Here is a 25,123-nt window from a genome sequence, read left to right as displayed (position 1 = left end):
ACTCCTAGGGCTCTAGCTATAACCAGGCTTCCGGCCTCTGGGACCCTCAAAGGTGGCTGGCAGGGAAGGGGGGGAGAGAGAGTAATTCCCCTTTAGATTGCTTGAGTTAATGTTCTTAGGGTCTCCTATGGCCCTGAGACGAGCTGGGGAGCTAGTCTTTGTAGAGCCGCAGGAAAGCCTTGGGGAAATGGTAGAGTCCAGCTTGCCATTAAACTCTTAGGTCTTTACAAATTTGGCTGGTCGCTTTATCACTGTTTCCTTGAAACCTAGATTCAGGCATGTACACTGGCTTCAAGGTCTCTAATCTATGCCTCAGTTTCTCCTTTTGTGAGTTTTATATGTATATTTTGGGAGGCCCTTTAGTGAAAAGCTGCTTGAAGGCATTGATGGTGACACCTCAGAAGGTGGCTATATTGTTGACCCCAAATTAATGGACAGTCACTAGTATGTTATTTTGCTTATACGTTGCATGGTGCTTATTTAGCTCTCAATGCAGGCATAGTCCCGATTCTTACCCTCTCCTCCCTCTTCCCCATGTGATTCTAAACCAATCTGTCCCCAGCACTTTCTCCAGAGCTTGTCAGCCCCTCTTGCCTGCTTGCCTCTGCTTTGCTTTCTTCTTGGCCTCCACTCCCTCATTCACGCTCTGTGCCAGGCTGCATTAACCATGAAACATTTAGCACTGCGCTTCAGGAATCTTTTGACTGTGACATTTGGGGGGACATGGTAGGGGAAGTAGTCTTCATATCCATATAGGGGTCTCTGGGATCACTGTTTGACACTGGGAAGGAGCCTGGGGCAGTGATGGCAGCAACTTCACCTTGTCAGCTTTCTGGGCACATCCACCACCTAGCAGCACCTGAGAGGGGACCAGCTCAGCATGGAGCCAGGTGAGATGGAAGAGGATCATAAAGCCAATATATGTCCCCCTCCCTGACCTGGCTCTCTCCTCCTGTTCCATACCAGTCTCCTTCTCTCTCTTTGTCTTCTTCCCTCCCCACCGCCAACCCATAGCCCTCTCTTCTTCCTTCCTACTTTGCCTCCTTCACCTTCATCTCTTTCAGGCAGATCTGTCTGTCTATCTGTCTGGGTCTCTGACTCCAAACAGTTTTTGATCTGAGATTTTCCAGGACTGAGTCTGCCATCAACTCTTCCTTCTGACTGTCTCCCTCCCTGCTTCCCTCCCCCAGACTCAGATCCATGTTCCCCCTCTTATCCTCCCTTCCATCTCTCTTCCTTGCTTCTCTTATCTCTGTGTCTTTCAGACTCTTCCCCCTGTGTCTGGCTCACACCTTTGCCTCCTCTCCTCTCCCCTCTTCCCACACCTTCAGATTCAGATACTTCATGTAAAATCACCTGGGTGGGCTCCAACTGCCAGGCCCCCATTCTGTTCCTTTCTCCAGGAGAGACTTATGCCCCCAACTCTGAACCCTCTGCATTCACCCCCCACCCCACCCCTACCCCCAGCCTTGGGACAGTTCTGTCCCTTTCTTTGTTATTTTAGTTTAAAATTGATTGTAATGGGTCAAAGCAAAAGAAGGCAGTGAAGGATGGGAACATGCAGGGGATACAGGAAGGCAATGACATTGTGGGGCCACAGCTTCTGTCCCAGGGGAGGGAGATGAGAACAGTCCAGAGCTGCAATTGGGCTGGGAGAGGGATGGGGACAAGGTGGCTGCATCCCCCCCACTTCTAGGAAGCACCTGTAGTCCCTGGGTCCCCCCAGTTTAGCCTGTACACTGAAATTCCATGTCCTTTCCTGCCTCTCACCCTATTTGCTCCTTCTTTTTCTCCTCTTGACTTGTTTTACTGTAACAGATTTTCAAGTAGGAATATGTCCAGGGCCTGACCCCAAACAATCCTACCATATGAAGGCAAAACCTTTGCCTTACCTGCTTCTTTCACCTTCTCCAGTCTCACGTATTCTGGTCTCTGGGACAGAATCTTTGATTCCCCTCCTTCCACTCCTCCAACCCCCCAAAAAAAGAAAAGCACCAACTTCCCAGGGAAAGGCAGTAGACAGTAGTGGGGGTGGAAGGAGGAGAGTAAGGACAATCAAGGAGAGACTCACACATCACTGGAGGCAGGGCAGGGGAGAGTACAAGGAGGAAAAGGGGTGAGGGTAGTAGCCACTCCTTTCCTCTGCCACCCCTGCCCACAATCCTGTGGGCTTTAACACAACTGAGGAGACAGGTGGGTGGGGTCAGGTCTGATAGGGAGGAGAGAGGAGAAGGAGAAACAAATCATTAAAACTTAGCGAGACCAAGTTAAGATGGTGGAATAGCATGGAGAGCTTGAGCTTGTCTCATCCCTGAAACGCAGCTAGATCAGCACTGAACCATTTTTTGCACACTCAGGAAATGGATCTTAGGATTAACACAAAAAGCTGCATAACTTGAGCCACAAAACTTGGCAAGTATGAAGTGTGGAGAGGTGAACTGGGGGAGAGAGAAGCCTGGGGGAGTAGGGAGCTGTTTTTGTGGAGAGAGGACAGAGAAAGGAAAGAGTGCAGTGCATCAGGAGAGTGCAGAAAAGCCTTGCCAAGCATGTCATTTCACAGGTGTGCTTCTCCCAGATGTGCTTTCTTAAAGCAGTCCTAGTCACTGTCCACCAATGGCCTCTCCGCTGCTCCTCACCCATGTCTCCCCTTCCCTGCCAACTCTGCTCAATTGGCAACTCTCAGGTGGCTCAGGGAACCACAGTGGGCATCTCCATAGCACCTGAGGGGACTCCGCCAGCCTTGGCTCTCACTGTGGATGCCCTCCTGCCTCTGGAGGTTGTAGCCATCTGGAACTCCTTTGTGGAAAGGGTGCACATGTAGGGCCCCTTTCTCTTTGTCTTCTTCTCCCAGACAGATGCAATCCAGGCTTGGGCGACCATTGAGGTTGGGTCTACAAGTCCAAGGGTGCAGAGACAGCAGCCTGGGGTTGTGGGTATGGACACAAGTGGGGGCTTCAGAGCTGTTGTGTCCACTGTGGAGGCAGTGGTCAGGCCGGGGCACCACAGCAAAGGCAAGAGTGATGGTGGAAGACTCCTTGGCAGCATCAAGAAATGGCAACAAGTCCACCTGGAAGGGCTTGGTCACCAAAGGTGATGCATGGATACAGATCCAGGCTGAGGACCCCTGGTAGCCTGAGGGAGGGAGGGAAGGAGGGTGCCTGGACCAGTTTTTTCATTACCTGCTGATTGTATGGAGGCCCTGGCATTCCCCACACCACCACCCCCCCCCCCCCCCCCGCCACCTACTCTCTACCCAGCAGGTAGTGAATAGCACAGGGAGAATGGAAAAGATTGTTTTGGGACTAGATGCAAGGAAAGGGAGACTCTTCCCCTGCACCTTCCCTTCTTTCCCTCAAGCAGATGCACATCTGGGAAAAATTTCAGCTTGAAGCAGGGGAAGACATCCTAGGACTGTTGGAATAGATACAAATCAAACACATAGATGCCCCTCCCCTACTGTTCTGTCATGACAGCCATCCTTCCAGTTCCTGCCTATCTCCTTTGCCTCTAGGAATTCTGGCTCTCTTGTCCCAGAGAGTCTTGTCTGGGCCTCTCATCCACTACCCAGCATAGTACCTGGAACAAAGGAGGTGCTCAGTTAGTGCCCTTGTCCCATACCCACTGGAGATGTGTTAGGGCAGGGTCAATGTAATTTGTAGGTTTTCCTCAGTTGGAGGTTCTTCCTTACAAATGGAACAATTCTTTCTGTTCCAATTTCAATGTGCTGTCTTAGTATAGGTAGTAAATACTCTGTCCCTTTAGGGACCTGCCACTGCCCTTCTCTCCCCTCCCTGAAACTACACCCAAGTCTTTAAGGAACCTGCTTTAGGGTTTAGAGGACTCTCAGCACTATCAAGTAGCAGCAGTGGTGCCCTGTTTCCTTGAGGTACAAGGCTTCTTGGGTCTATCACTAGTGCATTCATCCCTCTGTCTCTAAGTACCTTCTTTGTCTCTGAGAGTCTTGCCTCTGTTTGAAGATTAATGTTCTGGGAATAAGGAGGAACCTTTCTTTGGTCATTGTTCAGGGTCTTAGAACCCTATGTTTTGAATGTCTAGAGCATGAAGCTCTGTACCCTGGGACTATATCTTTGTCCTTACTTCCTCTAGCACAATGCTCAATACATACTCAGAATGTGCTATAAACACTGAATGACTGTATCAGTAAATCCTTTGTGGTGAAGCTCAAGCCAGTTCCCTTTTAGTTTTATTTCTGGAATGATGGGAAACTAGGGTGAGTGGGTGGATATGGATGGCATGGATGGGAGTGTTTGAGGAACCTATGGATAGGAGTGTTTGACGAACATAATAGGAGATCCTGTGAGAGGTGGCTGGTGGAGGAGGGGTGCTTCTATCCTGTTTAAAGGACTGCTGAGTGGACTCTAACTGGATCTTGGACTGGCTTCCCAATTACCACAGGCTTGGCTCCAACTGGCTCTCCACAATCTCCTCCTGCAAACCACCACTTCCTCCATATGCAGGACTCTGTGAAGGTTGTTTATTTCTAAATTCACATCTGGCTGTCACAGTCTGCAACAAAGTCCCGTTTAAGCCCTCAGTCCACCTCCTCACCTGTGCAGGGCCCCACTAGTCTTCCATTGCCCACCTCCAGATTTCCTCCCAGATTGCAGTTAAGGAATCTCCTTTACCCTTTCCCACCCTTCCCAGGCCCTGGCCTCTCCAAATCCTTACCTCCCCAAGGGCCCAGCCTCCTTAGAGCCCTGCCTCCACTGAGGCCCCACCTCCCCAGTGCCTGACATCTCCAGGGCCACGACTCCCCGACTCCCCGTGGGCACAGCTGCACTTAACTCCCAAGCCTGACTCTACTTGGCCAAGTTCTTACCTTTCCCTGGGTTTGGCTTGCACTTTCTCATCAGGTCTTCCTCCTCTGAGGTAGGAAAATTCCATTGGTAAGTGACTTTTTTGTGTTTATACAGTTGGCAAAAAAAACTGAGATGGAGCCAGAGAGGAAGAAAGCTGACCTTGGAGTACTGCTGGCTGTCTATGCCCTGTGGGTTTGAGCAGAAAGTATTTCATGGCTGGACTGTGGACTGAGGGGGCAGACCAGAAGCCTTTCAAATTTGGGAAGGGCAAACAGGTTTGTTGGGGTCAGAGTGATTTGGAAGCCTACACTCTGTTCTCTTCCAGACCAAAAATGTTCTCAGCTCTGTTGAGGAAAATATGAGGGAAGGTTATTCTTTGGTGTTTCCTCTCCAGAGTCCTTCCCACTTCTTTGCCCTGCCCTCCTTCTTAGCCTTTCCTTTATGACCTGGTGCAGGGCTTGCTTTATCAGTTTTGTCTTTCCCACTGAGCCAAGGACATAGTATCCTTAGACATGTTCTTTAAATGAATGAAGATTCTTCCACCTGGCTCTGCTGCCTCCTTCATGCTTTGCCACACTTTCTCACAGGAGATTCTGAAAGTCTCTGTATCATATCTTTTTAGGGAAGGCATTGGAATGGACTTTGTAGAATAGCAGGTCTAGTTTGATAAAGTGGTCTATCATCAAGAGGGAGTACTTCTTCCTCCATGCTTAAGGAGCTAAATATCTATTTTTTTTTAATTGCTGAGCATATCTCACTGCCTCTCTTATCTAAGTCAGAAAGGTGGTAGGGATTGATTATAGGCCAGGGCAGGCTGTAGGAGACTAGATTATCAAGTTCCACTGGGGTGTGGCTGCCTAGTGATCTTTAAAACTGTATGAAGGCTCATCTGAGTTCCCAAGCATATTGTTATAAACCAGTGCTAAATAAACCTTGAAAACTGAAGGCTCTGTTTTTTTTTTCTTTTGGAATCTATGAATTTTATATTCATGATAGGCATATTAATTAATAAGGATTGGAAGAGAAGTTGAAAATAGGTCCGACTTACTGGGTCTCCAAGAGGCAGTTTGTTCTTAGCACAAAACCTATTTGCAACTCCTCAAGGCCCTTGGAGTCTTAAACTGTTCTCCACCTTCCCCCACTCCCCAATGTCATGTATACTGTGGGCAGTACTCCAACACCAGAATCCCAGACAATACTTATCTATGCATAAAGCCTGTTTTATGGATTAAATGTGGCAAATATTGATTCCTAGTTTGTCTTTCTTTTACCTTCTAGAATTTATTGGGCAACTTTTCTCCATTATCAATGGGTACGGGGTAAGTGCTTCCAGAAGGCAGATTCATTTTAACCTTAGTTTAGGCAAAATCATGTGTAGAGGCAAATATCCTTCACTAAGTATATTGCAAATTGATGACTATTATTTTTGGATTATAGTTTTTGGTTTATCCTCTTCCTTTTTTTTCTTTTTTCATCACAGAAATCACAAAGCAGATTGGAGTTTAGAAAAAACTAGGGAAGAGGGATAAAGATTATCCCTTAAGGCTGGTGGCTGTCACTCTGTTGTACATTATGTTTCCTGACCTGGACTGAGGCAGATGGATCTTGGCAGAGAAGTCATACTGATCTATATTTGGATAAGAACTCAGGACTCTGAGATATGATACAACTTACATATGACCCAGATGATCTGGTGTCTTCCCTTCAACAAAACAAAACAACTTTCCAACGGAGTTGGTGGTAGTGTGGAGAAGATACCTAGGGTTATAAGAAGAACCAAGCACACTCTGGTGAGAGAGGACAGAGAGAAAGACAGCTGAGTCCTTACATGAAAGGAGAGAACACATTTAGAGATATGAAGAAAGATACCAGAGAGATAGTCGGCCTTTCCAAAGCCACCTTGTGTGCAGTATATTACTGAGGGTGAATATTGGGAGGAGGTACATGGAAGAAGGAGCCATAGGCTCTGGCCACTCGAAACTGCTAGTCTGAAAGTGGAGCCAGAGTGTAGTGATGGATTGGACACTGCATGGATTTCTAGATTCTCTTCTTACAAGGAAAGCAAGGATTGGGGGGTGGGGGAAAAATATAGCTATCTAACAAAGCTTCTTGATAAAAATGAGTGTGTATCAGGGCTCATTGTAAACAATGGCCATCCTATGTTACAATTGTAGTTTGGAAAATAAGGTGGACAGGAATATGGATTTCCTTCTAATACTTTCTCCTGAGAACTTTTGTTAGGTGTCAACAGGATTCAGGGTTGAGGAAAAGGAAGTAGAAAATCACAAGAAGTAGAGAAGAAATTGATTTTCACTGTCGACATCAATATATCATACATTTTCTAATCCCTTATTGCACACCCTTCTTGGATTTCCCCTGGTCTCCTTAGGATTCTTGTTTTGAAAATCTCATTCTGATTCTTCCTGGTATCTCATCTAGTTTCTGAAAACCTCTAGAAGCACAGGCTCAGTATTTTCTAATTTGTCAAGATGATCATCTTGTTTTGGTGGGATAGAGAAATGTTAAGAATTTCCAAAACTGTGGGGCACCTGGGTGTCTCAGTCAGTTAAGCATCCAACTCTTGGTTTCGATTCAGGTCCTGATCTCATGGTTTTGTGAGTTTGAGCCCTGCATTGGGCACTGCGCTAGCAGTGTGGAGTCTGCTCATTATTTTCTCTTTCCCGATGTCTCTCTCTGCCCCTCACCTGCTCGTGCTGTCTCTGTCTCTCTCAAAGAAAATAGGTAAATAAAAAAAAGAATTTTGAAAACTGGATTCTGCCTGAAACTAGCCTATATGAGTGAAAACATAAGTGATTAATGTTGCATTTAATGCAGTTATCCCACAGGGACTAAGAAAGGGTGTCTTGTTCACAACTACCCCAGAAAGATACTAGAGAATGTAGAGTCTATACAGCCTTTAGAGAAGGTCTGGCTATCTGATTGTGTACCCAAATAATTATTCATTGATACTAGTGTTGTGTCTGCATGTAACAGGGACCCCATGGGTATTGTGGGAATGAAGCAAAGATTATTTGGTCTACATCTAAATAGATTTTAGTCTACATTTGGGTCGAGGAATTTGGTCTACATACAATTAGTGTGGAGTGTCTTAGTCTGCATCAAGATGGGTTTTCACTGACTTGAAACTCATACTTTTTCTGACTGGGATGTCATTTGAGAAATGTAGTGCTGGGAGTGTTAGGGTAGGTAGGTGAGTTAGAAGAGGTGGCTGAGTTTCCTCTTTATCTAATGAGCAGACCATTCGAAAGCTTCCATGCCTTCAAGCTCAAATCTTGGTTGCACCTATTAATATTTTACTTGGACTTCAGTTCTCGTGTCAGATCTCTGACATCGCCAAACTGGGCCATAGAGCCTGGGGTACTTCCTTGGCCGTGGCCAAGTAACTCTTTGTATCTCAGATATCAGCTGGGAAAGGAAAGTCAAGCTGAAAGCATCATGAGCCAAAAACTCTGTCCCTGTGCTCCACCTTACCATCTACAACTCCTACCATATTCCTTAACTGGGTGTTGTCTAAGGGCAAAATTCTAGGCCAGTGAGTTACGCCACTGGACATTAGTGAGAGGACAGCAGGGGGAAAGGAGAGCATACTGGATAGATAAGATACCTATCTGTAGGTTGCCAAGAGAAGCTTCTGGAAGGAAGCTCATGTTGAACAGGGTTTGGAAAGAGTGTGTTCTGGACACAGAGGGACAGCCTGTGTGAGGGCTGATGTTAATGCTAGCATGATGTGCATGCATGAAGAAAGAATTGTCCTGTTGAAGCAGGAGCCACAGAAAAGTTTAATTGGAGTAAGTGATAGAAGAACAGTGAAAAGAAAGACGTAGAAGTACGATCTTAGAAGTTTGGACTTAATAGAGAATAGAAAACTATACATCTGGAGAGAGAGTGAGAGTATGTGTCATGTGTGTGTGTGTGTGTGTGTGTCTTTTTAAGACATGAGGAAAGTGTCACTTTCCATAAAGAGGGTAGAGAGCACTCATACTTCAGTAATCTGGTGCAATGCAGTGGTCAGTAAGAAGGTGATTTGGGGCTTTATTCTGCTTCAAGGGCAATATTTTATGATGGCTGCTGGGTGAATGTGAGTGAGAGCTGAGAGGATCTCGTTATTCAAGTTACCAATATGGACAAGGAGGGTGGACCAGGGAGTATGGCAGGAGGCTGGCCCTGGATGTACACTATTTGCAAAGCATAAAAACCTACTAGATCGAGGTCTAGTGTGGACAAGGTGCTAAGTGCACCTTGTGACTTCATGTCAACTGAATTGAATTGAGGGCTAAGTTTGTGATCCCCAAATATATGAAACCAATGAGTTCAGCTGGAATTTCTCACTTCCAATTTTTTATGGAATTTCCCTGAATAAAGAAGTCAGGATCCTTAGATGCTTTGTCAATCCTCTTGTTTCCAGACATATTTGGGGTTTTCTTCCTTCTTAAACTAAAATAGAAAGGCAATCCTTTATCTTCTGTGTTGATCTTCCCATACTAATAGCATGTTCAGAATGTCTACTACTCCTTATTTCAAGTCCATATTCATTTATAAGTTTAAAAAAATAATGAGGAGATCCAAAAATAGACAGAGGTGTGTAGTAATGCCTGATATGCAGTGGTCTTTTTTCTTATTTCCATGGATGATTAATAAATACTAACAATATTCTAGGTGCCATGAGCTCTGAGCTGCTCACAGATATGGGTAACAATGGGGAACACTCATGCCCATATATAATATATATATAATACTAGGGCAGTCTCTAGTTTTCAACCACAATCAAGCCGGAATGATCACTCTGACATAGCTGAAATCCTTTTATCAGCATCTCTATGCCATTTTAGCTCTGGAAAGGATTAACCACATTTTGGATTGAATAGTGAGCTGACATTTTTATGGTACTGGTTCTTCTGGGTTTTGCCATTCTCTGGTGAACATTCTCAATCTGCTCATGATTGGAAGCCAAGTCTGGGGAGCAAATGGCCAAGTGAACTAGGAAGCTTAAAAAGATGTTTTGTTAAACCATCCTGCTTAAACTGGCACCATCTGCCTTCCTACCCTCATCTGTTCCAGTCGGGGCTGTCATCATTTGTGGCAGATGTTCTGTGGCAGTGTGTACCAGCAGCATTTGGAAACCTAGAGTGAGACTGAGGTTTGGGAAGCCCAAACTGGAGATTTTTATGTTGTCAGGGAAATTGCAACCATCTTCCTGCCTTTAGGCTACCATTTTAGAAAATGTCTGCTCCCCATCCCCATCTTCCTTTACACAATGAGAATCAAGGTTTCATTTTCTTCTTTAGCACACCGTACCTGCACTGAAGATAGTTCTTTTTCTCAAGAATTAGGTAGTGACTGGGGTGCCTGGGTGGTTCAGTGGGTTAAGCATCTGAGTCTTGTTTTGGCTGTAATTATGATCTCATGGTTTGTGAGTTCAAGTCCTGCATTGGACTCTGTATCAACCTTGAGTAGCCTTCTTGGGATTCTCTTGCTCTCTCTTTCTCTCTCTTTCTCTCAAAATAAATTAATAAACTTAAAAAAATAAAAAAAAAGAATGAGGTAGTGACTAGAAAAATATTTGGAATGGAATGATGAAAGGAGTCTCAGAAGGGGACTTTTATATTTGGCATCTAGAAATCTACTATCCTATATTTCTACTAAAAGACAAGCAAAAGGAGATGGGTTAATGTTGTGAGCAGAAATTATAATTAGCTGTAAAATCATATCTGGGAACTATTGAAATAGCTATGGTGATGCGTTGGAATCTTTCTTGGCAGCTAAAAAGATAGTCTGGAGACATTTTGGCCCTATATTAGGTTTGGATTTTAGCAAGACCTGGCTACATATCACTTTCAGATTTAATGATCTCGGTACCTCCATTTCTGGCCCATCAGTATATATTTGGGAGGAAAGGGAGGACATTAGCAGAAGGTGACCTTGGCACAAATAAAAGAACCGGCTCAAATACTGCTTGGATAGCTATGCTGTACAGTCTTCACTCTTTGTGGAGGTAGGGTGCTGCAGTAGAAAGAACATGGTTTCTGAAGTAACAAAAACCCAATTTTAAATTCCAGCTTTTCTTTGTACTGGCTAAATGAGCTTGGGACAGTTGTCTACCCTCTCAGTCAGTAAAGTGGAATAATAATACTTTTTTATTGGACTGTTATGGGGGTTAAATGAAATAACATGTACATTACCTTTAGCTTAACAAATCTCTTTTTTATTGGACTGTTATGGGGGTTAAATGAAATAACATGTACATTACTTTTAGCTTAACAAATCTTGTTCTCCTTCACCACACTCTTTATGTATCCCTAGGTCTTGCATATACCTCATACCCCTATTTGCCAGATACAATTTTTTCTCTGCCTTCAGCTTCTGCACATGTTCCCAAATGCCTCTATGGTTGAATTCTATGGCCTTGGTTTACTAGTGATCCCACAAAATGATAATAAGAGTATGGAATTTTTATAACCGTATTAACATGAGCCAAGGTTGTGTTTCTTTTCAGGTATTTTTGCTTGTTGACAATTTTGGTGTAAATCAAAGATAAATAATTTTACCTGCACCCACTCTTCTAATCTAAAGTTCCTGATCTGGTTCTAGGTCATTCTCGGTGGGGTTTTGTTCCAGCCAAAAGTGATGGCAAGCTTGTTTATAAAGGGCACTCAGGGAAGGAGAATCCATAACATTTATTAGTGGAACACTCTACTTTTCCTCCTACATTTTTTAGTTGGAAAAATATACAACCTACAGAAAATTGCAAGGATAGTACAATTAACACTCTTTTAGCTTTCACAAAATTTGAGCAATTATTAATATTTTCCCACATTTGCTTGCTCTGTCCAATGTATGTGTGTGTGTATGAAATATGATCCATATTCAACATTTACTAATTGTCCAATTTTTTATACTAAAATGTTTCTCCCTGATCCATATGCAGTCTAGTGATCTACATTGCATTTCATTGTCATGTCTCTTTAGTCTCCTTTAATCTGCAACAGTTCCTCAGACTGTCATTCCTGACATTGACAGTTTTAAACAGCACAGGTCATTTATTTTCTAGAAAGTCAACTTCCTGTAGAAAGTTGTTCTGTAGACTGATCTTTTTTTTATATTTTTTATTTATTGACAGACAGAGAGAGAGAGGGAGAGGATGAGTGGGGGAGGGGCAGAGAGAGGGGGGAGATAGAATCCCAAGCAGGCTCCCCGCTATAAGCAGCAGAGCCTGACGTAGGGCTCAATGTCACAAATCATGAGGCAATGACCTGAGTCAAAATCAAAAGTGGGATGCTTAACTAATTGAGACACCCAGGTGCCCCTATAGACTGATCACTTTTATCATTAGATTCAGGTTACACATTTTGGGCAGGAATATGACATAAGAACATTGTGAAAGACAATGAGTGCCATGTAAGAAGGGAAAACATGTCTTTTTCCTCACCATTGTTTTTTTGTAGCACCAAGCACTAGGACTGGCTTTTAGAAGGTGTTTGGAGCAGTGTCTGGGTCACTCAGTCAGGTAAGCATCAACTCTTGGTTTTGACTCAGGTCATGAACTCATGGTTTATGAGTTTGAGCCCTGCCTCAGGCTCTGTGCTAACAGCATGGAGCCTGCTTGGGATTCTCTCTGCCCTCCCCCACTCACTCTCATGAGCTTGCTCTTGTGTTCTCTCTCTCTCTCTCTCTCTCTCTCTCTCTCTCTCTCCTTCTCTCTCAAAACTCTTAAAAAAAATAGAAGGTGCTTAATATTTATTTAATGAATGAATATTTAAGACTTTCACTGTCACTTTGCTACTTGAGGAGAGGAGGAAGAGCAGCCTTCTCCTATATCCTAGTTCCATTTTAATTATATATGTTTGAAGGCTTAAAGGCAACCCAGGAAACAAAAGGACAGTATAGTACAATTCCACTTATATGAGGTACCTAGCCTAGTCAAGTTTATAGAGACAAAAAGTAGAATGGTGGTGTGCAGGGTCTGCTCAGAGGGGAGAATGGGGAGTTACTGTTAAATGGGTGCAGAGTTTGACCTGAGGAAGTTGAACGAGTTCTAGACCTGATGGTGATGATGGTTGCACAACAGTGTGAAGGTGAAGCTGTCTTGGATCCCCATTTTATAATCACAACACCCCCTCTGAGTACATCCTAACCTTTTCTTGCTTCCCTTTTCTCTATAGCACTGATTGCAAATCCAACACAATTTATATTCATATTACTTATTTGTTTATTGTTTGCTTCCTATTGCAAGATATATGCAACATGAATGGAGGGATATTTGTGTTTTCCTTCGCTTTATGTGCATTGCTCAATAAATGGGATCAGTATATTTGTTGAATGAATAAAAGAAGGACTATGATTGAACACAAACTTCTAGAGAAGGCACAAACAGAAAGGGAAAATGGGAAGATTCCATTTTTCATTCGGATTTGTTAACTAATTTCTTCTACCTTTGGATATGAGACTCAGACCCAGTGTCATAGTAGTTTTGTCCTGTTTACCTTTTCATATGTATTCTGACCTGTTTCCACTGTGGAAGTGTTGGTGTACACATGCACCACACTCACTATTATTTAAAGCTCCCACTCTGAACTCAGAGCTCCTACACTTGTATTCCTGACTGCCCCCTACTTCATTCCAGGTCTGCTGAGTTAGAAGTTTGGAAACTCTGGGGAAGCTCAACTATCCAAAAAACTTTATACTTGTTGGGGTGCCACTGGCTTGATTGGCTCCAGAGTTTTCATTGTCTTGATATTGAAGAAGGCTGAGAGAATTTATATACTTTGGGAACAGGAAGGAGCTGTGCTTGGATACAGAGGGATTGATATAATCCCTGGAGATGCTTCATTTAAATTCCATTTCTCTGAAACTCTGAGAACTTGAAAATAATTATTTAACAGCCTCATTAGGTTTCCTCTGAGGCAGGGTTAGGAGACCAGAATGGTTAGGAGGCCAGTGACTACAGAAAAATGAGTGGGAAGAGAAAGAAACAGAGGCTGAGAGGTAGCTGGGTCAGTGATAAATACTGTGGTACTTTGTAGGCCATTGTAAATGCAGACTTTGGCTCAAATCCTGAATAAAAAGGAAATCAGTGGAATGTTTTGAGCAAATGATATAACATTCTTAATAGATATATGTATATCCTTGACAAATATACTCATTTTGGCAGGTTTTAAAATGAACATAAATGGCATTGTGCTATACACTTCATCGTTCTTTTACTTTTCCCACTTAACATTGTTTCTTAGATCTACCCATGTGGCTTCCTGTAAATCTACTTTATTATTCTGAATGCTGTGCAGTATTTAATTGTGCATATATGACACATTTTACTTCTATATCCCTCTAGTAAAAGACTCTGGCATAGCTTCCAACTTCCTGCTACCACAAATAATCCTGTGACGAATATGCTCATAAGGACCTCCTTATGAATTCAGGAGTTTCCTTGGAGTGTTCACCTTGTAGAGGGATTGTGGGGTGAGAGGGTGTGTGCATTCTTAATTCCACTAAGACTGTGATTCAGAATGGTGACCCCAGTTACACTCCCACCAGGAGTGTGTGATAGTTTGTATCTTCTCATCCAATTCTCACATTGGTTCAGTAAGAGAAGTCAAGTAAGTTTCCTTGTAGATGCAGAAACTGAGGCTTAGAGAGATTAAGCAAATTACCCTAGTTTATGTAGTCAAGCGGAAGAACCAGGGCTCAAATCCAAAATTTCTGACATAATGTTTATTGCTCACACCACTGTAGTACCCATCACTACCTCTTCCAGAAATAAGATGAGACATCTGCAGGTAAAGATACTATTGTCATTGTTGTTGTTGTAGTTGTGATTGTTGTTGTTGTTGTTGTATTTGAGCCTTGCATTTTCAATGTGTGGTCTAACTCAGTAACCCTAGGCCCCACAAGTATTTAGCACCAAGGAATAAGGCTAGAGAAATAATCACGGGTCAGATGATGAAGGGAAGGAAGGACTAGGAAGGAAGGAAGGGCAATGGGGTATCAGTGAAGGGTCTGAAGCCTGGCGTTGGTGGGGGCGGGGGATTGGTACATCAATTACATTCATAGAGCAGAAAATATTCCATCAGTTAAGAAGTTATTCTCCTTATCTATCTTGCATGCTGGTTAGTAAATCATAACATTGGAACTGGTGGGTGGCAAATAAGGAGTCTAGATGGATTTGTAAACAGAAGGTCTGAACTGTAACCCAAGGGTTCCTTTTGATCATCTACAGAGAAGACTTTTCAATTTTAACTTGACCTTTCTCTCTTTAGAAGCCTCTGACATTTCTTAAAATTCTTTCAAAACTAAAGCCCGAATATGGAGGAGAGCGTGGGCTATGTGACTTTTTTCCCTCTGTTCTCCAGAGCCTTTTTCAGGGCATTGTTGTCAATTGTTCATCCAAAGCTTTGTTTTCCTTGTGGAGCTGATCATTTGAACAGCAGCAAGGGAGTAGGGGAAAAGAAGAACCACATGCAGGGTTCATTCATTAAGAATGTATATTTGTTATATTCAGACCATGGTATGAATGAGTTAAAAATAACTCTTTGTGAAAAATTAGTATGGAGTTCCAAGTGAGTATTTTAATACAAGCTCATAAAGCAGGGCAGCTTGCTGCTCTCCCGGTCTCCAGGCTCCTGGAAGCTGACATCACAGATGGTACAGGGTGTTTATTGAGCACAGGGTAGCCAGTGAGGAGACTGTCTGCAGAAGTGAGTTCATCTTCTCTCCTAGAAGTCAGAGAGGAGGAGACAGAAGGAATTGTTTTGATTGTGAGCTACTTCTTTCCTCTCTACACATCACACTTTCACAATTGTAGACATACAACCGTAGTGAACTTTTGCCTGGTTGCTATGGGTAAAGTTTATTTAAGGTCAGAATGCATGCACGCACACACACACACACACACACACACACACACACACACACACACACAAAGGCTCTTCTGGCTCTTCTCCCTTCTTAGTAATGGACCTTTGATTGAATGCTGCACCTATTTCTCCAGTGTTTTCTTATCAGACAGCCTGTTCTTCTTCTTCTTGCAGGTAGTTATGAAGGCCTTGCCTCTTTCTCCCTCTTCCTCCCTTTTTGCAGTGTCCTGCGGGCCTCAGTGTATAAAGGGAAGGGTTGGACTGTACTTTCTTTGCCATCAGTACAACTAAACAGTTGATGCAGAATGAGGAGAAAGGGAACCAAAGTGACATCCAAACTTGCTAGCTGATTTCGGGGCTAAGAGTTTAAAGACCAGGAGGCCAAATTTGTATTTTAAATTCAGATGATATTTTTAAAAATGGTTCTGTAATTGCAACAAAGTCCACTAGTCTATAATTAATGTGTTATAACTCGAACTCAAGCACCATGCAAACATCCCACGTGTGGATTATTGCACATTATATGCATTCCTTCTTGTGTCTTACAGCTTAATTAGTACATGAAGCTACATCAGTTAGGGGAACCCAAATGGGAATATATCATGTGGTGTGTAAAAAGGGAGAATGTTGGGAGGTATTCAACCCTTTTTTCTGGGAGGAGAAAGCAGGGTTGATTTTTCTATGATGTCTTTTGTGTCAGTTTCTGTGATATTTGTGCTGCAACAAGTGACATGGGATTTCTGAGCTTTGGTCGGTTGGTTGAACACCTTTGTTCAGTAAATATTTATTGTTTTTCTAGGCTTTAAGGAGGGATAGCACATAGAAGAAAAAATATGAAGCAGTAACTGTGAAGCCTGAGCAATGGAACCTGGCAGCCCCAACCCAACTCAGTTTAACTCAGCCTCACCAAACCTGATTCCAGACTCATGGCACCTGAACTTGCTGCAGCTCTCTGATCCCAGAATCCTCTTCAATTCCAGCTAGAATGCTGTGTCTGGCACTTCGCAGATTTGGTCAAAAGCTGGTACGCAGACATATGCTGGAGGAATATGCGGCCGATATGGGCCCTGACAGAAGACTGACCACCCTAGATTTAGTGGCCCTGGGTGTGAGCTGCACAGTGGGTGTAGGTATATATATCCTGGCTGGTGAGGTGGCTAGAGATAAAGCAGGACCATCCATCGTGATCTGCTTGTTGGTGGCCGGCCTATCTTCTGTGTTGTCTGGGCTGTGCTATGCAGAGTTTGGTGTCCAGGTTTCCTATTCTGGCTCTTCATATCTCTACAGCTACGTCACTCTAGGTGAACTCTGGGCTTTCATCACTGGCTGGAACCTCATCATCTTCTTTGTTGCTCATACAGCCACTGTGGCCCGGGCTTGGACCTTAGCTTTCGACAATCTGCTTGGGAACCAGATATCTCAGACCCTGCATGAGAGCATCTCACCTAATGTTCCCCAGGTCCTTGGAGAAATTCTAGGATTCATTGTTGTGGGCCTTGTGTTGCTGCTCATGGAATTGTTGATTCTGAGGAGTAGTTGGATTTTCCTGGTTTCCAAAGTGGTCATATTGGTGAAACTTTTGACCCTCAGTTTTGTCATCATTGCTGGCTTCATTAAGGGGGACTTGCACAACTGGAAGCTCACAGAAGAGGACTACGTAAAGGCTGGACTCAATGACACCTCAAGCTTAGGCCCTCTGGGCTCTGGAGGATTTGTGCCTTTTGGCTTCAAGGGGATTCTCCGTGGAGCAGCTACCTGTTTCTATGCATTTATAGGTTTCACTATTATTGTTACCAGAGTCGAAGAAGCCCGAAATCCCCAGTATTCTGTCCCCATGGGCATTGTTATTTCACTGTTCATCTGCTTTTTGATGTATTTTGGTGTCTCTTCAGCACTTACACTTATGGTGCCTTACTACCAGCTCCAACCTGGGAGCACCTTGCCTGAGGCATTTCTCCATGTTGGCTGGGCCCATGCCTGCTATGTTGTAACTTTTGGATTCCTCTGTAGTCTTTCCATCAGCATCTTTGGCTTTATGTTCCCCATACGTAATCTTATATACATGATGACACAGGATGGGCTCCTGTTCCCTGTCCTTGCCAGGATCCAAACTGGCACAGACACCCCCATCGTGGCCACTGTGATCTTGAGCATTATTGCAGCCATCATGGCCTTCTTCTTTAGACTCACTGATCTTGTGGACCTCATGTCAGTTGGGGCCCTGCTAGCTTACTCTTTGCTGGCTACTTGTGTTCTCATCATCAGGTATCAGCCTCAGAGGAGGACTGGAGGAAATGAAGCAGAGGTACAGGAGGAGAATGGACCTGCAGCAGAGAAGCTGACTCTACAGGCACTACTTTTTCCAGGCAGCTCCACCCCCACTCCACTCTCTGGCCAGGTTGTCTATGTTTGCTCCTCACTGCTTGTTCTGCTGCTCACTCTTCTTTGCCTGGTGCTGGCCCAGTGGCCAGTTCTGCTTTCTGGAGACCCAGTGTGGATTTCAGTGGTTGTGGTGCTCCTGGTGCTCATCATTGGGATCACTGGGGTCATCTGGAGACAGCCACAGAACTCCAGTCGCCTTCACTTTAAGGTCCCTGCTCTGCCTCTCCTCCCACTACTGACCATCTTTGTGAATGTTTGCCTTATGATGCAGATGACAGCTAACACCTGGGCCCTGTTTGGTGTCTGGATGCTGATTGGGTTTGCTATCTACTTCAGCTATGGGATCCAGCACAGCCTGGTCAATTAATCCCACTTCAATTAAGGTCAGAAGTGTACACCTTGAACTCATTAATGCCAGTACAGATTTGGCTTGGCATCATCACATGTGAGTGCAGTCAGGTCCCCCTGCATAATATGGAGAGTACTCTTGAGCACATGGAAAGCTGGACCTCCATGGAATGGTGGTAGGGGAAAGAGCTCTGTGTGTATTGTGAAGAATGTGTCTTCTCCTCCTATTTTTTTTTCTTTTTTTTACTTGTGTACTTTTTAATTGTGTCTGTACTGCATACTGACTTTAAACAAGTTATTATTACAAGAAACTAGAAAAAAGTGTGTTTGTTTTCTTTGGGTAAATATCCAATAGCAGAAATACTGGATCATATGGTAGTTCTACATTTAATTTTCTGAGGAATTTCCATACTGACTTCTATAATGACAGCAACAATTTACATTCCCACCAACAGTACATGAGGGTTCCTTTTTCTCCACATCCACACTAACACATGTTATTTCTTGTTTATTTTTATTTTAACCATTCTGACAGGTGTAAAGTGATATCTCATTGTAGTTCTAATTTATACTCCCTGATGATTTGTGATGCTGAGCATTTTCATGTGTCTGTTTGTCATCTAGTATCTCTTCTTTGGAAAATATTTATTTAGGTTCTCTGTCTACTTTTTAATGGATTATTTGGCCTTTTGGTTTTGAGTTGTGTAAGTTCTTTATATATTTTAGATATTAACCCCTTATTAGATATATCATGTGTCCTGTGGCTAATTTGGTTTTGGATAAAAGAAGAAACCCAAGAAAAAAAGTGAAAGGGACTGAGCTGGGAATGCTCAGTGCTGTCTCTTTAACTCACTAAAGTCACAGTGAAGGGGGTGGAGAAAGGCAAGGAATAGTCCTTTGCTTAGTGGTGCTCAAACTTCAGTGGGTGTCACCTCACTTGGAGGGCTTGTGGAAACACAGATTGCTGGGCCCAGCCTCCAGCTTTTGGAATTCAGTAGGTCTAGGTGGGACCTAGAACTTGTACTTCTAAGGAGTTCCCAGATGTTGTTGATACTGCTGGTCCAGGGACCACGCACAGAAAACCAAAGCTCCAGCTGAAGCCCCTCCACATATAAAGATGAAGTGAGAGAAACCAAGGCACCCTTTGAACACTTACCTTCATTTAATGAAATAATCAGATTAAAATACCATCAATAATCCTTTCACAATGGATAAATCATAGTGAATAATTGCATAATGTTTATGTTATCAAATCACCACCACAATGTACATGTTAAATACCTAACAATTTTTTATATCAGTTATAAATCAATAACGCTGAAATTAAAAAAAAAAAAAAGAAATACCACAGGTATCTGTGTATCTTTGTTTTCTGTATATTGTTCCTGATTTTAGATGACAGGTAAGGAGTGTTTCTTGTTCACACCCCCAGAGCATCCAGCTGGGACCAGGCACATAAGCAGCATTAATAAATTCATGTTAAATTGAATCGAGTCTTACACATTTCCTTGGTACAGAAAACTCTCCTTCCTTTCAGGCTAGCACTGTGCTACTCCTTTAACTATCTTCAGAAAGACTTCCTTAAAGTATTTCTCTCCATGCTGAACTTTAAAACAGTATCTAGATCTGTACCCAGCATCTAGAACTGTACCCAGGCATGTCTACTTTTGCCTTTGTGTGACTATGTCTGAGTTCTCATGACTGTCCTGTCTGTTCCATCAGAGTAGAATCTTGCTCAGGGTAAGGAGTAGGTTTTTCCCTTCCTGTAGACCCAATAGTGAAGAACAAGATTGTTGATTCAAAGAGGAACAGAGAAAATACAGCCCTGGGACAGGAGAATGCTTGACATAACTCTGCCCGTTCCTGCTCCATTCATTCCCATGGGATGTGGGGAGGGGATGTAAAACTAATAGAAGTCTCAGCCAGTTCTACCTGACTCCAAGGACTCCCTGAAGATGAGACTGGTTCTGCCATGGGCACAAAAGGCATCTTTCTTGAAGCAGTTTTACAGTTGGCATAGAAGGGCCAGTGGCTTTCTATTGTATTTATGTATGGGGCCTGCTCTGGTCAGGAGGGATAGAAAGCTACTTTCTTACTTGTAGAATTTCTCATCTTCCCAACAGGGAGTAGATGACTGCCTGCTAGAGGCAGGATTACCCATATACTTACTAAATGCTTTAGAAATTTTTTTTTTAATTTTTTTTTTCAACGTTTATTTATTTTTGGGACAGAGAGAGACAGAGCATGAACGGGGGAGGGGCAGAGAGAGAGGGAGACACAGAATCGGAAACAGGCTCCAGGCTCTGAGCCATCAGCCCAGAGCCTGACGCGGGGCTCGAACTCACGGACCGCGAGATCGTGACCTGGCTGAAGTCGGACGCTTAACCGACTGCGCCACCCAGGCGCCCCGCTTTAGATATTTTTTTGAGAGACTGGTGCAAAAATCTCATGAGAGAATCTAAGATGCTTTGGGGAGAGAGATTGTACACCCCAAACTGGGGAGAAGAACAAACTGAAATAAGAGGCATTAGTGATTAGATAGGTAGTGAGGCATGCATCATTACTTTGGAAGGGAAAGTACAAGTAGAAACTGAAAAAGATGTATTGGTCAAGAGGATGCACATGGAGGAATTTGGGAAACAGGGATAAGTAAGTTATAAAATAAATGGGACAGTATTCTGAGCTACACGGACCTTTAAGACATGAAAGAATAAGACTCTTGTGAGGGATGTGTGTTTCCACACTTGAGGGGAATTTATGAGCCAGGTTTACACTGTGTATTGTGTCATGGAGTGAGATTAATCAGGAAGGGATCAGGCATGATTCTCATTGCCATCTGGAGGACAAAAGACAGACAGATGTGGACAGATAAACTCTTTGTGGAAGATAGTTGTAGCAACTGCTACAGTCATGTAGATCCTGGTCTTCAAAATATGGTCCATGGACGAATAATGTGTGTGTCACCTGGGAGCTTGTTATAAATGCAGAATCTCAGGCCTAACCCAGACCTACTGAATCAGAATCTGCATTTTTAACAGGCTCCCAGATGATGTCTATGCTCTTTCAGGTTTGAGAAGCACTGGCCTTAGATGATTGATGACAGATGTCTGGTCTCAGATGAGCACTATGGAAAGTCTGAAAACTTTGGAATTGGGAGTACAAGAGGAGGGACCTAGACTGAGAAAATTGAATTTGGGGAAGAAGGAAAAGTGCAGGCCTTGGCTGCCCTCCTGTCCCCAGGCCTTCCACACTAATCATTGTGCCAGTGTTTGGCACTCTGCCCACTTTGAGAAAATGCCTGCTGTGTCCATGCTGGAGTCTGCCTGGCCCTCAGAGCTCCTCTGGGGCAAGAATTGGTGGGTCAGGACCACTGCCAATTCTGTTTCCCCTACTTCATATGATGGCCTGAAAAGGACTGGGGAGATCATAGTAGTCATGATCCGCCTCAGGGTTGTACTGTGCCTTCATCAAATGAGTGATAACTTAATGACTATAATTGAGGAGGCCATGGAGGTTGGAGGATTGAAATAGAAGTTCTTAACTATCCTGGTAATTAGTGTGCTTTCTTCTATTAAAACTTTAAGAGAGTACCAATGAATGACTCCATGAGGGGTTATGCTCTGGTAGGGACTAAATTAAAGATTTTAAGGGATATTTCGATGATTTTTAACCAGTTAATAACAAACTATATGAGAGCTATAATTACATAGACCCAGACCAATAGGCAATGCAACAATGTTCCCAGGTGTGCATTTCAGAATTGTCTTAAGCTTTTGAGAGTTTGTGTACCTCATTCCCAATCAGAATCAGTTATAAAGAGAGGCCAATATTTTAAGGAAAACAGATTGACATTGGACATAAGGAAGAATTTCTGAGATTACAGGGTGACCAGGGAAGATGGGAGGGAGTAGGCTCTCTGGCCATGCACATGGCTGTCTCACTTGGGTTTGGGATGTCTCGATCTCCTTCCCAGAAATAGGGAAGTGTGAAAAATGAATTCTCAAAATCTTTTTATCCCAAGAATTCTCCAGTCAACTTTTTTAAAAATTTTGTTTATGTTTTATTTATTTTTGAGATCAAGAGAGACAGAGCATGAGCAGGGCAGGGGCAGAGAGAGAGGGGAAGACACAGAATCTGAAATAGTCTCCAGGCTCTGAGGTGTCAGCACAGAGCCTGACGTGGGGCTCAAACACATAGACTGTGAGATCATGACCTCAGCCGAAGTTGGACGCTCAACCGACTGAGCCACTCAGGTGTCCCTCCAGTCAACTTCTTAAATGAAAGACTGGTGTAACTGTGTAGTTTATGTAAGGTGGTATAGCATGGGAATAATAAAAGAAGAAAAAAAAAGCAATCTTATTAGAGCATTGAAATCTGCTAAAAATTATAAAACAGAGCTTGGATTTTGGATAATAAGTTACATGTTATGGCTCAAATAAAAGTATTAGGTTTTCATATGCTCTTCCCCATGTGTTTATCTTGTCTCATTGATGAGATTTAAAAACCTCACAGGGAAAAGAAAATCTCTTTTATGTATTACTTCTTTACATATCCAATACCCACAACGTGATGATGAAAATATGGCTATCATTTCCTGACTACTATGCCCTATACTTTGTTCTAAACACTTTACATAATCACCTATTTAATACAAAAGTTAAATGAGTTGAGTCCCATTATGCTCATTTTTTTTTTTTTAAAGTTTAACGCTGAGAGAAATGCAAAGTGCAATGAAGCAATTTCTGGAAAGTGAGTAGTGTAACTAGGATTTACACCAAGTTGGAGGAAACCTCATACCACTAGTCCCTGAGCTATACTCTGCACTGAGTAGCAGCTCAAAAAGAGATACGTGATCACTGAAACTTGATGGCATAGAGATAATTGAAAGACAGTGGATAGTTCCAAACAGTGAATGATGAAAAAGCAATTTCTATTTTCTTTGTGGCCTGTAGTTAGAGAGACACTTCATGTCACATGCAAGCTTATAGTCACACATTCTCTCATTCACCTTTAGTGTGCCCCATCCTGTAGTCAAGAGTTGGAAAAGGGGAGAGGTTGGGTGTATTATACTCATAAAGCACCACATTGAAAGTCGTGTATGCTGCTTATATGGACATATGATATTGAATTTGAGTGGAAATATTCACCAAGGACTGGGATAGGTCTATAAACATGACCATATTTGTTAGAATATTTGGGTATGATATGTGCATGAGTATGTTCATGCATGCAAGCACGTGTGTTTGTGTGTACACAAATGCTGAAGGACTTCATCCAGCTATAAAGAACTAGCTGCCTTCTTTCCCTGGCCCTGCTTTGTGTGTTTGTACCTAACCCGATATTTACTTTTCATCCCCTTTCAAGAGAACCTCAATGAGTTTTCATTCTGGGAAGTTTATGGCAAAGATGGTGGGCTGCTTTGGAGCCCCTATAAATCTATAATTAGTAGTGGTTTGAAAGAAGAGAAAAGAAAAAAGAAAAAAGAAAAAGAGAAACAGCCTCCACAATGCAATCCCCTCCTGTCTTTTACTTTCTAGCCTAATACACAGCTGCCCTTGTATGTACACCACTCATGTAACCAGCTCCTGTCTCCTAGAACCCCTCATGGAAAGTACTAAGAGAAGACATTTTATTTACTTCTTTGTTACCAAGTGGGACTTTCCATTTGAGCCATCCCAGAAAGAGCAGAATTAAAAATTATACTAATTAAGGATTCTAGAGTTGAGATTGTGAGAAACTGGTTATTTGTGGAACTAACTTCATAGAAAGCAATGAGCTTTGACAAAAGCAAGGTTGATAAGAGAAGTTGAGTGTCTCTGTTTACTTCTTTAGAAAACCTGCAGCAAAGCTCCTGGAAGCAGAAGGCAGGATGATCTACACATGGTGTGAAGGCAGAGACAGCACAGGAACCTCCTCTCCCAAGTGGGTGGGAAAGATGCTGGTCCTTGTCTCACGGAGTCAAAGAATGCATCTCGTGGTTGAAAAAGAGTGAGTAAAGTGATAGAGTTTATTGAGGGAAAGTATAAAGTTCTCAAGAGTGAGAAGGGTTCCGACTGGGTAGCCGCCAAGGATTTCTGTCTCTGACTTTTTATTGGGACATTATCAGAAAGTTTGTGAGACTCCACACATGGCACCTAGCCCAGGCAGGTCTGGAATACGTTTATCCTTTTTGTTTTTTGTTTTTGTTTTTGTTTTTTTGTTTTTTGGTTTTTTTTTGTCCAAATCCCATGGCTTCTTCAGCTTCCCACTTGCAGCTGCAGCCTGCCTCCCTGAGGATCCCTTATCTCTCCCTGCCTAATGTTAACCCTTTCCCCACTCATTCCTCCCTCTGGAATAGGGCCCCTGACTGCTGTCAGGAACAGGGACGATGACCACTCTGGCTTCTTCAAACTGACAAGGGACTGTGTGGGGGTATGGTAGTCAGAGTCTACCCAAGGGTTGGTCGAGTGGTCCACAGGATGGTTCCACAGGAAGGTTGGCAGGCATAAGGTGGCACAAACATTGGCAGACACAAAGAGAAAGACAAGAAGATTATATTGACCAATAAGATGCCATCTTTAAGATACTGTCCTCAGTTTCCAAACCAGTTAAACAATCCAGGAGAGACTCTGACTTTGTCCAGTTGTGCCCAAATGTCATCTATCAGTTGTGAGACTTTATGGGAATTATTGGTTATATTGAAACAACACATGTGAGGGAATC

The 25,123-nt window shown here is 43.1% G+C and overlaps 1 protein-coding gene across 2 annotated transcripts; it reads left to right on the top strand.

Annotated features, from left to right (window-relative positions):
- The first annotated feature begins 4,782 nt into the window (after positions 1-4,782).
- Positions 4,783-18,818, top strand: LOC123590081 (cationic amino acid transporter 3-like). Of its 2 annotated transcripts, none has more exons than XM_045462927.1 (2): positions 4,783-4,890; positions 16,491-18,818. In XM_045462927.1, exon 2 carries the CDS (start codon positions 16,677-16,679, stop codon positions 18,438-18,440), a length of 1,764 nt encoding a protein of 587 aa, XP_045318883.1. In that variant the 5' UTR covers positions 4,783-4,890; positions 16,491-16,676; the 3' UTR covers positions 18,441-18,818. The 2 variants fall into 2 exon arrangements, with proteins under 2 accessions (XP_045318883.1, XP_045318882.1); XM_045462926.1 differs by having other exon boundaries at positions 4,787-4,907.
- Positions 18,819-25,123: the final 6,305 nt, after the last annotated feature.

The sequence above is a fragment of the Leopardus geoffroyi genome, chromosome B4 (assembly GCF_018350155.1).
Source record: "Leopardus geoffroyi isolate Oge1 chromosome B4, O.geoffroyi_Oge1_pat1.0, whole genome shotgun sequence".
Taxonomy (NCBI): Eukaryota; Metazoa; Chordata; class Mammalia; order Carnivora; family Felidae; genus Leopardus; species Leopardus geoffroyi.
Note: the sequence above shows the minus strand (reverse complement) of the source record. Positions and strands in the feature narration are given on the sequence as shown.